The sequence below is a fragment of the Salvelinus fontinalis genome, chromosome 23, assembly GCF_029448725.1.
Source record: "Salvelinus fontinalis isolate EN_2023a chromosome 23, ASM2944872v1, whole genome shotgun sequence".
In the NCBI taxonomy this organism is placed as follows: domain Eukaryota; kingdom Metazoa; phylum Chordata; class Actinopteri; order Salmoniformes; family Salmonidae; genus Salvelinus; species Salvelinus fontinalis.
Genome location: NC_074687.1, coordinates 49,299,180 through 49,312,985, shown reverse-complemented (window position 1 = coordinate 49,312,985; position 13,806 = coordinate 49,299,180). Strand labels below are relative to the sequence as shown.

Below are 13,806 nucleotides of genomic sequence, written 5' to 3'. Positions count from 1 at the left end.
CGGTGGGTGCAATTGTAAACTATGCCATCTACCTGAAATATGCACTTTTTTCTAACAAAACCTATCCCATACCATACATATGTTATCAGACTGTCATCTAATGAGTTTTTTTGTTGGTTAGGGGCTATAAATATCTTAGTTTAGCCGAATTGGTGATGGCTACTGGTGTTGGTGGACAAATAAAAGATGGTGGATTATGCTAATGTGTTTTTAGGTAATAGATGTACATCTTTACATATTGTGTCTTCCCTGTAAAACATTTAAAAAATCGGAAATGTTGACTGGATTCACAAGATCTGTGTCTTTCATTAGCTGTATTGGACTTTAATGTGTGAAAGTTAAATATTTAAAAAAAATTTTTTTTTTGAATTTCGCGGCACTGGTTTTTCAGTGGGGGGGGGGGGGGGGGGGTGTGCCGCTAGCGCCACGCTGATCCTAGAAAAGTATGACATAATTCTACTATTTGTATTAATTTGCATCAGTCAATGACAGTCTTTTATTTTGAAGGCAACCCGCCAATTCCACTATTGTGCCTAATCCTTATTGTGGCTAGCTTCACAACCCGGTCCGGTCGAGCCTCAGTAGCCAGATGAAGCTAGCTGGCTGCTTATAACGTTAGCTTTTTGAAACGGGGTTAAGTAGCTGGCTAGGTATTTATTTTCATTAACTGAAGTTCAATTTCAATAGGCGAACAAGTGGCAACCTAGCTAATACTTACTCACAAGGATTCCTAAATCATTTCTAAGAATAATGAAAATGACTGCATTTTCTACTAGTCATTGTTTTCAGGCTGGTTGTGTTGGCGCTAGCTAGGTACCAAGCTAAAGCTAGCTACCCCAGAAGTTGCGGTCAAACATATTATGCTTTATTACCAACGCGGTACTGTAAATACATCGTTCGTGGCCTGTGTTTTCTTGTTGGCAGACTTTTTTGTACAGCTTTGACAGTGCTACTGTATCTTTTTTGACACGCAAAGACCCAAACAGCGTTTCATAGTATGTATGCATGTTGTGAAGCTTATAGCAGTGACACTATTACTGTGTAACTCCGGTAGGGCAACATCTGAAAATATCGCACTTGGTAGTGTGTACCGGTGCTCAACCTGTCGGCAAAAGCCAACATCACCCATGACAGAGAACGGTTGATTGTCAAGGGCAATTGGCTTTAATGGATTTCACCTTTTTAAGTTGTCTTGCTGAAATGTTCTTACTCTTTCAAATGACTGCTCAACTTGTTGACTGTTCGATCCACACAGCAGACATTGTGGGCTAGGTTAAGAATCATGTGTAACATGTGTAGCGCCAAATGTTACTTGGGGTCATAACGTTATGTACCTACGTTATATATGTATGCACATCAGCTTTGACATCGGTTTTGCGCATCGGTGTTAAACTACACATCGGCCAATACCGATGTTGTCCTTTTTAGCTAATATCGTCCGATTCCGATGTGTTCACCGATATATCGCGCATCCCTAGTTGAATGTGTTCCGAAGTGCAACTGACTAGGTATCCCCTTTCTTTGAATTTGTTAACTCAAAGCAGTTGTGTTAACTTCTTACGACTGAAATCCCGTTAACGGGATCGATATGACAACAGCCATTGAAAGTGCAGGGCGCCAAATTCAAACAGAAATCTCATAATAAAAATTCCTCAAACATACAAGTATTATACACCATTTTAAAGTTAAACTTGTTGTTAATCCCACCACAGTGTCCGATTTTCAAAAAGGCTTTACGACGAAAGCATACCATGCAATTATGTTAGGTCAGCGCAAAGTCACAGAAAAACACAGACATTTTTCCAGACAAAAAGCAGAAATAAAGGTAAAATTAATCACTAACCTTTGATGATCATCAGATGACACTCATAGGACTTCATGTTACACAATACATGTATGTTTTGTTCGATAAAGTTCAAATTTATATCCAAAAATCTCAGTTTACATTGGCGCGTTATATTCAGTAATGTTTTGCTTCCAAAACATACGGTGATTTTGCAGAGAGCCACATCAATTTACAGAAATACTCAAAATAAACATTGATAAAGGATACAAGTTTTATGCATGGAATTATAGATAAACTTCTCCTTAATGCAACCGCTGTGTCAGATTTCAAAAAAGCTTTACGTAAAAAGCACACCATGCAATAATCTGAGTACAGTGCTCAGAGGCCAAAACAAGCCATACAGATACCCGCCATGTTGTGGAGTCAACCGAAGTCAGAAATAGCATTATAAATATTCACTTACCTTTGATCTTCATCAGAATGCACTCCCAGGAATCCCAGTTCTACAATAAATGTTTGTTTTGTTTGATAAAGTCCATATATAAAGTCCATATATCCAAATACCTCCTTTTTGTTTACGCGTTCAGTTGACCTTATCCAAATTCACACGGCGCAGGCACTTAGTTCTGACGACAGTTCCATTACAGTTCGTGGAAACATGTCAAACGATGTATAGAATCAATCTTTAGGATGTTTTTATCATAAATCTTCAATAATGTTTCAACCGGACAATTCCTTTGTCTTTAGAAAGGAAAAGGAACGCAGCTAACTCTCACTGGTGCGCGTGAGACTGAGCTCATGGCATTCTGCCAGACACCTGACTCCATCAGCTCTTATTCTCTCCCCCTTCACAGTAGAAGCCTGAAACAAGGTTCTAAAGACTGTTGACATCTAGTGGAAGCCTTAGGAAGTACAATCGGACCAAATTTTACACTGTATTTTGGATAGGCAAAGACTTGAAAACCTACAAACCTCAGATGTCCCACTTCCTGGTTGGATTTTTTCTCAGGTTTTTGCCTGCCATATGAGTTCTGTTATACTCACAGACATCATTCAAACTGTTTTAGAAACGTCAGAGTGTTTTCTATTCAAATCTACTAATAATATGCATATCTTAGCTTCTTGCCCTGAGTAGCAGGCAGTTTACTTTGGGCACCTTATTCATCCAAGCCATAAGAAGTTAACAGATGAGAGGTGCGTGTGTCGTGCTATACTTGTAAGGACCGAACATAGATAAATTACCTTTCAAGAAAGGACTTTTTGGCATGTGAGGTCCAAAAAGTGGGTCCTCACTTGTTTTCGCTAGTAATGGCACCCTAGAGTCTAATGCATTCAGTTTTGCAAGTTCTCAGAGGACCCCAGCTGCATAGTGGTTATTGAATTGTCTGTGTTTCTCTGTGCCCTTGGTTGCATTCTGAAGAACAAACACTGGTACTGCGTTGAACATTTTTTATTGGACGGCAGAGAACAGATGTTTCTGATTAAACCATGGGACGCTGGCTCATGGAGTTTTGTGACTGGATACAATCCTCTCCCCATCTTAACTATTGTTGCATCAATATGTTTTGACCATAAGTTTACAATCCAGGGTTACTCTAAGCAGTTTAGTCTCCTGAACTTGCTTAATTTACACATGATTCATTACATATTTATTTGAGGTTTAGGGTTTAGTGAATGATTTGTCCCAAATACAAATATTTAGGACTACCTTATTTCTTACTGCAGCTCTTTGTCAAGCGTTGCAGTGATTTCATTCGCTGTAGCAGGTGACGTGTATAGTGTTGAGTCATCTGCATACATAGACACACCGGCTTTACTCAGCCAGTGGCAGGTCATGAGTAAAGATTAAATAAAGTAAGGGGCCAAAACAGCTGCCCTAGGGAATTCCGGATTCTACCTGGATTATGTTGGAGGGGCTACTATTTTTAAAGAACATCCTCTGTGGTCTGTTAGAAAGGTAGCGCTCATTCCCCAATATAGTAGGGTGTGTAAAGCCATAACATACATTTTTTCATTAGCATACTATGGTTGATAATGTCGAAAGCCGCACTGAAGTCTAACAAAACAGCTCCCACAATCTTTTTATTATCATTTTCTCTCAGCCAATCATCAGTCATTTGTGTAAGTGCCAACGAATGGTACCTTGCTTCTCTCTTTTTGTAAGCTTAAATTGAAGAGATGGCAAATACGAGTGGCAATATCGTCCGCGATCATCCTCAGTCATTTTCCAGCCAAGTTGTTTGACCCAGGCGGGTTGTCATGGTTGATAGATTTTTTTTTATCTCTTCCACACTCACTTTAACGGAATTCTAAATTACAATGATTGTCTTCCATAATTTGGTCAGTTATACTTGGATGTGTAGGTTGGGCTTTTTTTGTTTTTATTCACAATGAATGATAGATTACATGTAAAGCCGTTGTACATTTTTCCCCTTTTTGTCTCCCCCCCAGAATTCCTCCAAACCAATTTACAAAGAAAGGCAGTCATTGAGTTACATATCAGAAAACAAAAGTATACAACAATGTTACTTCAATACAAGCAAAAATGTAGTAGCCTAACAATTTCTGGTGATTAAGTGATCCTATAGGCCTATAGCAGTAATCTCAAGGGGTGGGGCCAAGAGTACTAATCTGGAAGAAGTGTTTGGAGCTGTTCAAAATAGAATATCATCGGTCCCAGTTGGAATAAAATGAGTTGGTTGACCCTCAAATGGTATACTTAATGTTTTCTTATTTTAGGAACAGCATCAGATCTTTGAGCCAAAGAGAGGCTAAGGGAGGATTGATCATTTTCCAATCCAATAAAATCATTCTGCGGGCCAACGGAGGCAAAAGGAATGGCATCCAGCTGTCTATTGGTCAAAGAACGATTGTTGTTTGGTACAACCAAAAATAGCAATTTCTGTACTAGGCTGTAAATTTATAACAAATGCTTCAGAAAGGGTTTTAAATATAATGGACCAATAATCTGCCAGATAGGGACAGGACCAGAACATGTGGGTCAGGTCTACCAAGGGGCCTTTACACCTGTCACATGTACCATCATTATTTGGGTAGAATTCTGATAATCTGGCCTTGCTGAAATGGACACGGTGAAGTACCTTAAACTGTACAAGGCTGAGCCGGGCATAGGAGGAGCTTCCATTTACAGGCACTATTCCAGACTTCATCAGTGATCTCTCCACCACGTTCCTTTTCCCACTCAGATCAGATTTTATTGAGTGACGGGTTATCAAGGGACTTGATTATCTAAAAAATACAGGATATATGTCCCTTTAGTTGAAAAGGTGTTTTCAAAAGGGCATCCAGACCCGATCCTGGTGATAGAATTGGAAAGGTTGGGCTTTGAGTGCAAATAAACTGGCGTATTTGGAAATGCCTAAATGATCTTGAATGGTGTAGATTAAATTAGATTTTTTGCTCTTCGAAATTGGCAAAGGTGCCATCTATATAAAGGTCATTAAACTTGGTAAGCTGAATATCTATATAAAGGTCATTAAACAACCTGAAAGCTGAATCCAGTTTTCCTGGAAGGAAGAGGTGATTATTACATGCAGTACCTTGAATAGAGAAATCACAATTTAAAATGTTGAATTAATTGAGTCCAAATGTAAGTATTGATAACAATTGGATTGGATGTGTAGCGCGAAGCAGAAAGAGGGAGATTGAAGGTGACTAAGGCTGACAAAGAGGAGGAGAAACAGGAATTGGCCTCTGTTTGACATCAGTCAGTTTCTGGGGTGTGAAGCCAGTAAATCATACACTGCTCAAAAAAATAAAGGGAACACTTAAACAACACAATGTAACTCCAAGTCAATCACACTTCTGTGAAATCAAACTGTCCAATTAGGAAGCAACACTGATTGACAATAAATGTCACATGCTGTTGTGCAAATGGAATAGACAAAAGGTGGAAATTATAGGCAATTAGCAAGACACCCCCAAAAAAGGAGTGATTCTGCAGGTGGTGACCACAGACCACTTCTCAGTTCCTATGCTTCCTGGCTGATGTTTTGGTCACTTTTGAATGCTGGCGGTGCTCTCACTCTAGTGGTAGCATGAGACGGAGTCTACAACCCACACAAGTGGCTCAGGTAGTGCAGTTCATCCAGGATGGCACATCAATGCGAGCTGTGGCAAAAAGGTTTGCTGTGTCTGTCAGCGTAGTGTCCAGAGCATGGAGGCGCTACCAGGAGACAGGCCAGTACATCAGGAGACGTGGAGGAGGCCGTAGGAGGGCAACAACCCAGCAGCAGGACCGCTACCTCCGCCTTTGTGCAAGGAGGTGCACTGCCAGAGCCCTGCAAAATGACCTCCAGCAGGCCATCATCTGCTATCTAAGTGCGTTTCAGAGATTGTCAGTATATGAATGTCATCTGTTACTAGCAAGTTATTGATTTCACAAGCCTTGTTTCTTAGGCTACATATGTTATTAAGGTGGGTGATTTGTAGCACTTTTCTGTGATGCCTGATTGTTTTGATTTCTCTACTGAGCGGCTTATCAGAAGTAGACAAGACAGAGATATATATGTTTGAGCTGATGGTGCAGGGTGAGCTGCATACAGCAAACTTCCTACTTGGGCACACTGCCTCAGTGCTAACAGTATAACTCTGGTTAATAGACAGACGATTACTGTGTACAATAGCTTTATGATCGACAGAAGCATTCAGGGGACTTAGACGGACATATTCTAGCTGAAGGGCTTGACTAACCTGTGCCCCCGCACATTGACTCTGTACCGGTAGCCCCTGTATATAGCCTCGTTAGTTATTTTGTTTCTCTTTAATTTTTTGTTTTTCGATTTTCTTTTGTTTCTTTTTATTTATTTATCATTTACTTCAGTTTATTTAGGAAATACTTTATTAACACTTATTTTTTCTTACAAGCCCTTAACCAACAATGCAGTTATGTATTTCACTGTAAGGTCTACACCTATTTGGTGCATGTGACAAATACAATTTGATTTGTTGTTTTTAGTCCCACCCTTCAGCTCCCTTCAGTCCCACCCTTCAGCTCCATTTTTTATTTATATTGGAAATTCACTGCCGGTCAAATATTTTTGAACACCTACTCATTCAAGGGTTTTTCTTTATTTATACAATTTTCTACATTGTAGAATAATAATGAAGACACCAAAACTATGAAATAACACATATGGAATCATGTAGTAAGCAAAAGGTGTTAAACAAATCAAAATATATTTTATATTTGAGATTCTTCAAAGAAGCCACCCTTTGCCTTGAAGACAGCTTTGCACACTCTTGGCTTACTCGCAACCAGCTTCATGAGGTAGTCAACTGGAATGCATTTCAATTAACAGGTATGCCTTGTTAATTTGTGGAATTTCTTTCCTTAATGCTTTTGAGACAATCAGTTGTGTTGTGACAAGGTAGAGGTGGCATACAGAAGATAGCCCTATTTGCTAAAAGACCAAGTCCATATTATGGCAAGAACAGCTCAAATAAGCAAAGAGAAACTACAGTCCATTATTACTTTTACAGCCTCAGAAATGGCAGCCCAAATAAATGCTTCACAGAGTTCAAGTAACAGACACATCTCAACATCAACTGTTCAGAGGGGACTGTGAATCAGGCCTTCATGGTTGAATTGCTGCAAAGAAACCACTACTAAAGGACACCAATAAGAAGAAGACTTGCTTGGGCCAAGAAACTCGAGCAATTGACATTAGACCAGTGTCCTTTGGTCTGGAGTCCAAATTGGAGATTTTTGGTTCAAACCGCCATGTCTTTGTGAGACGCGGTGTGGGTGAACAGATGATCTCCGCATGTGTATTTCCCACCGTAAAGCATGGAGGAGGTGGTGTTATGGTGTGGGGGTGCTTTGCTGGTGACACTGTCTGATGTATTTATAATTCAAGGCACACTTAACCAGCATGGCTACCACAGAATTCTGCAGCGTTACGCCATCGCATCTGGTTTGGGCTTAGTGGGACTATCATTTGTTTTTCAACAGGACAATGATCCAACACACCTCCAGGCTGTGTAAGGGCTATTTTACCAAGAATGACAGTGATGGAGTGCTGCATCAGATGACCCGTTCTCAATCAAATTGAGATGGTTTGGGATTAGTCGGACCGCAGAGTGAAGGACAAGCAGCCAACAAGTGCTCAGCATATGTGGAAACTCCTTCGACTGTTGGAAAAGCATTCCAGGGGAGACTGGTTGAGAGAATGCCAAGAGTGTGCAAAGCCGTCATGGCAAAGGGTGGCTACTTTGAGGATTATAAAATATATGTTGATTTGCGTAACACTTTTTTTGCTTACTACATGATTACTACTACTACATGTATGTGTTATTTCATAGTTTATATTTTTTCACTATTATTATAGAATGTAGAAAATAGTCAAAATAAGAACAGCCCTTGAATGAGTAGGTGTGTCCAAACTTTTTACTGGTAATGCATTTGGAGTATTCATCAAAATAATATGAATCCAGATTGATTTAGTTGGATCGTTATGAATCTGCCATGTAGGCTTAGTTGATACAGGTTTAGCTCTGAGCAAATACCTTTCAATGTATCTGACACTGGTGTCCTCCAATCAATATTAAAATCAACCAAAATGAATCGTTCATATTTGCCGTACTTAACACACTGCTTTCATCCAAGCTGCTTGCGCGCATCAATGAACTGCTGCATTGTCAGGCACTGCTGCATTGTCCCGCCTCTCCCATATCCTCATTCGATTTTAGAAGCATATACCCATGTGGCTGACAGCAATCTAGCTAGCTAAATGTCCATGAATGTTTCATGTGTTTTGACCTGGATGTCCTGATCACGTCTGTTGTGGATGGACAAAATCAACATGCGGACGCACGCGTGTGCCTGGACTAGTCAGCATGTTAGATAGCAATTAAGATAAATTGTTACGAGAACATGGGTGAAACACTCCTACTAGTGTCAGCTGTTTATTATGACCAAGGCCCACATTTAAGAACGACTTGCTAAGGGACAGAGACAGCAAGAGATACAGAACCACTTACATTTCCCGAGGTAAATATCACAACACCCCCACCTCTGCCTATTCTGTCCGATCTGTAAACATTATAACCAGACAGACACATCAGAGCCCATCACAGGATTATTCAACCAAGTCTTAGAAATTACCAGAATGTCCACTTTGGATTGAGAAGCCAGAATTTCCATGAACAAATCGAAGACTACATCTGCAGGATTTTAGGTCAGATGGAGTCTCTAATACAGCATTACTATGATCAATAGTTAACCCCTTATTTGAAAATACCTTGGGATTGATTTGAATTGATATAGGTACAATATTGTCAAGAACTGAACCATAGGGCCTATGCCTCAAGCGAGGACGTGGGTTAAAACAGAGTTACCTGTTGCGGGCCTGCAGCATGGCCTGCAGCATGATTACATGCATTACATGCCATGTACTATGACAGCTCCCGTGTTCGAGGCGTAAAAACGGTAGGAAGCAGCCTTGTAATGTCCTGTACCCGAGCCCCAGGATAACACAATGTATTTGCCCTGGGAACCGAGTGATTTCTCAGCATAGTGCTGCCGATTTTATAACGGCTTGGTGAGATTGCAGGAGGTCTGGCAGTTTTTGCGCCTTGAACCAAACACAAAACTCAGTGTGGTTTACGGAGGGGCCGGTGCATCAGACATCCTCAAGGTCCGGTGATCCTAGGCAGAATAGGGGATGATAGCGCTGGATCTTTCAAAGCCAGGAGAGCTAATATTTTCGGCAACTGGATTTGAGTCGGGCTTCCCAACGCCAAAGTACCCCACTCGCCATAGGTTGCTTCCCTCCATTTGGCCTATGGCAGGTGATGTGCTTCCATGGTTGGGCAGCTGGAATGGTGACAGTATCAGGGGAATGGGAGACTTCTTCGGGAAGGGGTCTCTGGAAGGCGTTGGTGGTGTTACTCTCAGCAGGCGTCCAGGCTGTGTGGTGGCTTTCCCCAGTAGATTGTGCAAATTCCTAATCTGTTTGCTCAGAGTAGCCACTTCTCTATAGTGTTCAGCGAGTGAACAGTTGTTGCATTGGAACTCTGATGTGTCTACATTGTCCCGGAAGAGAGCTTAGTATATACAGCTCCTGCAACGCACAAAATGCCCAATTTTTCCTCTTTACGGCGAATCCTCCTTGAGAAGAGACACAGCAACTTAATCCGTGTCGCAGAGATAATGATTTATAGGCAGAGTAGAAAAATAAGAGACAATAACTGATGTATTTTTCCAGACCTACAGTGCCGTCAAAGTTTTCTGACCCCTTGACTTTTTCCACATTTTGTTACGTTACAGCCTTATTCTAAAATGGATTAAATAAACTATTTTCCTCATCATTCTACATACAATACCCCATAATGACAAAGCGAAAACAGGTTTTTAAACATTTTTGCAAATGTATTAAAAATAAAAAAACAGATCCTTTTTTGCATATGTATTTAGACCCTTTGCTATGAGACTCGAAATTGAGCTCAGGTGCATCTTGTTTCCATTGATCATCCTTGAAATGTTTCTACGACTTGATTGGAGTCCACCTGTGGTAAATTGGATTTATTGGACATGATTTGGAAAGGCACACACCTGTCTATATAAGGCCCTACAGTTGACAATGCATGTCAGTGCAAAAACCAAGCCATGAGGTCGAAGGAATTGTCCGTAGAGCTTCGAGACAAGATTGTGCCACTTCTATGCTTAAATAACTGGAAGTCATTGGTTATTCCATCCATCTAGCAGAGCAATCTGTCCACTGCTGCATTGCCCTGCTGCTGTCTGTGCCACCCGTTCCTCCCAGTTAAACAAAGCAGGGCCTGCAGGAGGGAAACCACTGACCAACCACCAGCACTGGGAAATCCTCTAATTCCCAAAAAACGAAATAGACTGTAGTTTGGACCTATCTGGATGCCTAAGTGACAGATGGAAATACAACCATGTTTGTGGGATAGTTTATTTGGATCCCCAATCCCCATTTAGCTGGAAGCTGCTCTTCCGGGAGACCGCAAAAAACAAACATTAGGCCTAGATAGTAATACTTATAGGAAAGGTGTATGTTTATGTGAGCTTGTTTGTAATTGTAACTGCTTGTGTGTTTACCTTCTCTAAATGCCAGGGATCAAGTTCGTTTTGACTAAGTGCGTGTCTTTGCCTCGGTGTATGGGTGTCGTAGTGTAGGCCCTGTGAGATAGTGTAGCCGTGCTAGCTAGCCAGGACCTAGTCTGAGAAGGCCGTAATCGCCACTGCTGGCTTTATCTGCATGTTTCCCCCTCTGTTCCAGCCAGCCAGCCAATGTAAAAATAGGAGCAGTTGACCTGTGACTCAACACACACACACACACACACACACACACACACACACACACACACACACACACACACACACACACACACACACACACACACACACACACACACACACACACACACACACACACACACACACACACGTTACAGAGGGTCAAAGATCGTACCCCCAAACATGCTAACCGCTCCTGTTATTGATAATGGTGAGAGGTAAGCATGTCTTGGGGGTAGGATTTTTGACCCTCTGTAACTTTCTTACTCATCGTTGTTCACGATTCATTCAGGATTATCTACAATCACGTCCTCTGCATCCAATTTGCTGTCATGTGTTAGTGTTTAGAGTTTGTTCTAACCAATTTATTGATGTGTTTATGATATGCTGTAGCTCGTGCCCTATTTCAAAGGGATTAGTTTTGCTGGTGAAGGTCGGGTAATGCAATTATTTGCACGAGTATAAAACACCACATCTGTCATTTGTATATGGCAGGAGAGTAACAATTCCAGCCAGAATAATGTACTCTTTTTGTCGAACTCCATGGTCCTCTGATAATATTAGTCCGGTGTGAATCAACATCCCTGTATTTTGGGATAAACGTCTGAGTTTGACAGGTGTTGCTCGAGGTTTGCACAAGAAAACAATAACTGATTTGATAAATTGAACTAAGTGCTGCGCATAAGCTATATGTGATTGGACTACCAATTTCATAGTGAATGCTTTTGTTTATGTGTTTTGTGCGTATGAATTGTGTATTGCCAAATGTATGAGTCAAAAATATTGAGCCTATTTAATGCAACCCTTACTGTTAATTGATCGCAAAGCAGCATGCAACTGACCTAAACGTTTGGAAATTACAATTTAACTTTGTCATCCATAGCCTTAAAATGCATCGCAAGTGCAATTGCACTGTTCAGCTCACATCTGAAGGCTGGGGGGCATTTAGGACGTACTGCGGATTGCTAAAATATCCTAATGATTATGATCACACTTCCTCAATTCTACTAATATTGCGACACTATAGAAAGATGGTTTGGTATGGTTTAGAAACTTGGGAACCAAGCTGGAGTTATCCGTGTGTCCCTATCACCTGGACATGTCCTGGAATAAAAACATCCAGGCTTCCGTCATAACTGTAAATTCCCTTCCGAATCGTCCTCTGGAATAACGGGCGTTCTGGAGTAAAATTACATAACCAATGTTCTCTAGTAATACTAGTCCTGTGCGTTTAGGTCTTTGGTGACATGCATACATGTGTCACGTAAAGAGAGCAAGGGTTGACGGAATAGGGAATGTTTTTCTTAAACAAATGAGGGATTTCGGTAACAGTACTTTTCAGTCATAAGTGGCTATGACTATGTCCAGAATTGAAGGTTTTACACTAGCTAGTACATTTTGGGCTAATAACTGATATGTCATGATAAAAAGTTTTTTTTTATGCGGCAGTTCCTATTAAAATATTTTCTCTCCCTTTCCTCTCCCTCTCACCCCTCCTCTCCCTCCTCAGATCTACTACACAGGGAAGTACCAGAGCCTGGGCATCAAGCAGGGTGGTCCGTCGGCAGGTAAATGGGTGGAACTGCCCATCACCAAGTCACCTAAGATCGTCCAGTTCTCGGTGGGCCACGACGGCTCGCACGCCCTGCTGGTGGCAGAGGATGGCAGCGTGTTCTTCACTGGCTCCGCGAGCAAGGGAGAAGATGGAGAGTCCAGTAAGTATGGATGTGAACACACACCTACCCAGACAAGAACACGCGTACATTACAGCACACACACCAATAAGTCATGATATAAGATTATTCAACGGGAGAGGGAAGGGGAAAGGCACTGTATTCAGAATAATCTCCAACCAACTTTGTGCGCCTCTTGCATAGAGATGATTCTCTAACGTTTTGTTTCAACCCTTCAGCCAAGAGCCGGCGCCAGCCGAAGCCCTACAAGCCCAAGAAGATGATGAAGCTGGAGACCAAGACGGCGGTGAACACGGCCTGCAACAACGGCAGCAGCAGCATCGTCACCAAGGATGGAGAGCTATACATGTTCGGCAAGGACGCTATCTATAGCGACAGCACCTGTGAGTGGGATAGAGACTAGGGAAAGGGTACATTTGGGTTGTGTTGGCTAGTGCAAATGCTAATTTGTGTTAGTCATGCTGATGAACTTGAGTGGGACAGAGAGGGTTAATCTGGGTAGTGATCATTCGTGCAAATGTTCACGTCTGAAATATTACAACATGGCTGTCAAAGTAAGCTTTTGAAAAGCCATGTTGGTTTGATAAGGGTCTTTTATAGCCTGGAAATGTTGATAGATTTCAGCTCAGTTTAGTGAAATGTACCATGATTCAAGTCAGGATAAAGCTAGGTCTTTAACAGTCACTATACATTATCAATGTTTTCTCCTTTCTTTTGTGCCCCCTTCAGGCCAGGTGTCAGACCTGAAGAGTCACATTGTAACCCAGGTAGCCATGGGGAAGGCCCACACCTGTGTCTTGACTAAGAGTGGAGAGGTCTGGACGTTTGGGGTCAACAACAAGGGCCAGTGTGGCCGAGAAACAGGGGCCATGAACCAGGCGGGGAAAGGTAACATGCATGACGGACACACACCTGAGCATGCACGAGCACAGAAATTACCACACAACACAACAAACTTCAATATACGGTATGCACACCAAACACCACTTTCTTTGCATGTGTATATATTGTGTATTTTGCGTTCATCACCCATTCATGTGAAC

General features: G+C 41.5%; 1 protein-coding gene across 26 annotated transcripts in view; it reads left to right on the top strand.

Annotated features, from left to right (window-relative positions):
• LOC129821430 (E3 ubiquitin-protein ligase MYCBP2) overlaps positions 1–13,806 on the top strand; it is a 294,275-nt gene that overhangs the window by 89,596 nt on the left and 190,873 nt on the right. For all 26 annotated transcript variants that reach the window (XM_055879088.1, XM_055879085.1, XM_055879096.1 and 23 more), the window contains exons 12-14: positions 12,580–12,784; positions 12,982–13,146; positions 13,493–13,651. In XM_055879088.1, coding sequence (XP_055735063.1) covers positions 12,580–12,784; positions 12,982–13,146; positions 13,493–13,651 — 529 coding nt within the window. The remainder of the gene's footprint in view (positions 1–12,579; positions 12,785–12,981; positions 13,147–13,492; positions 13,652–13,806) is intronic.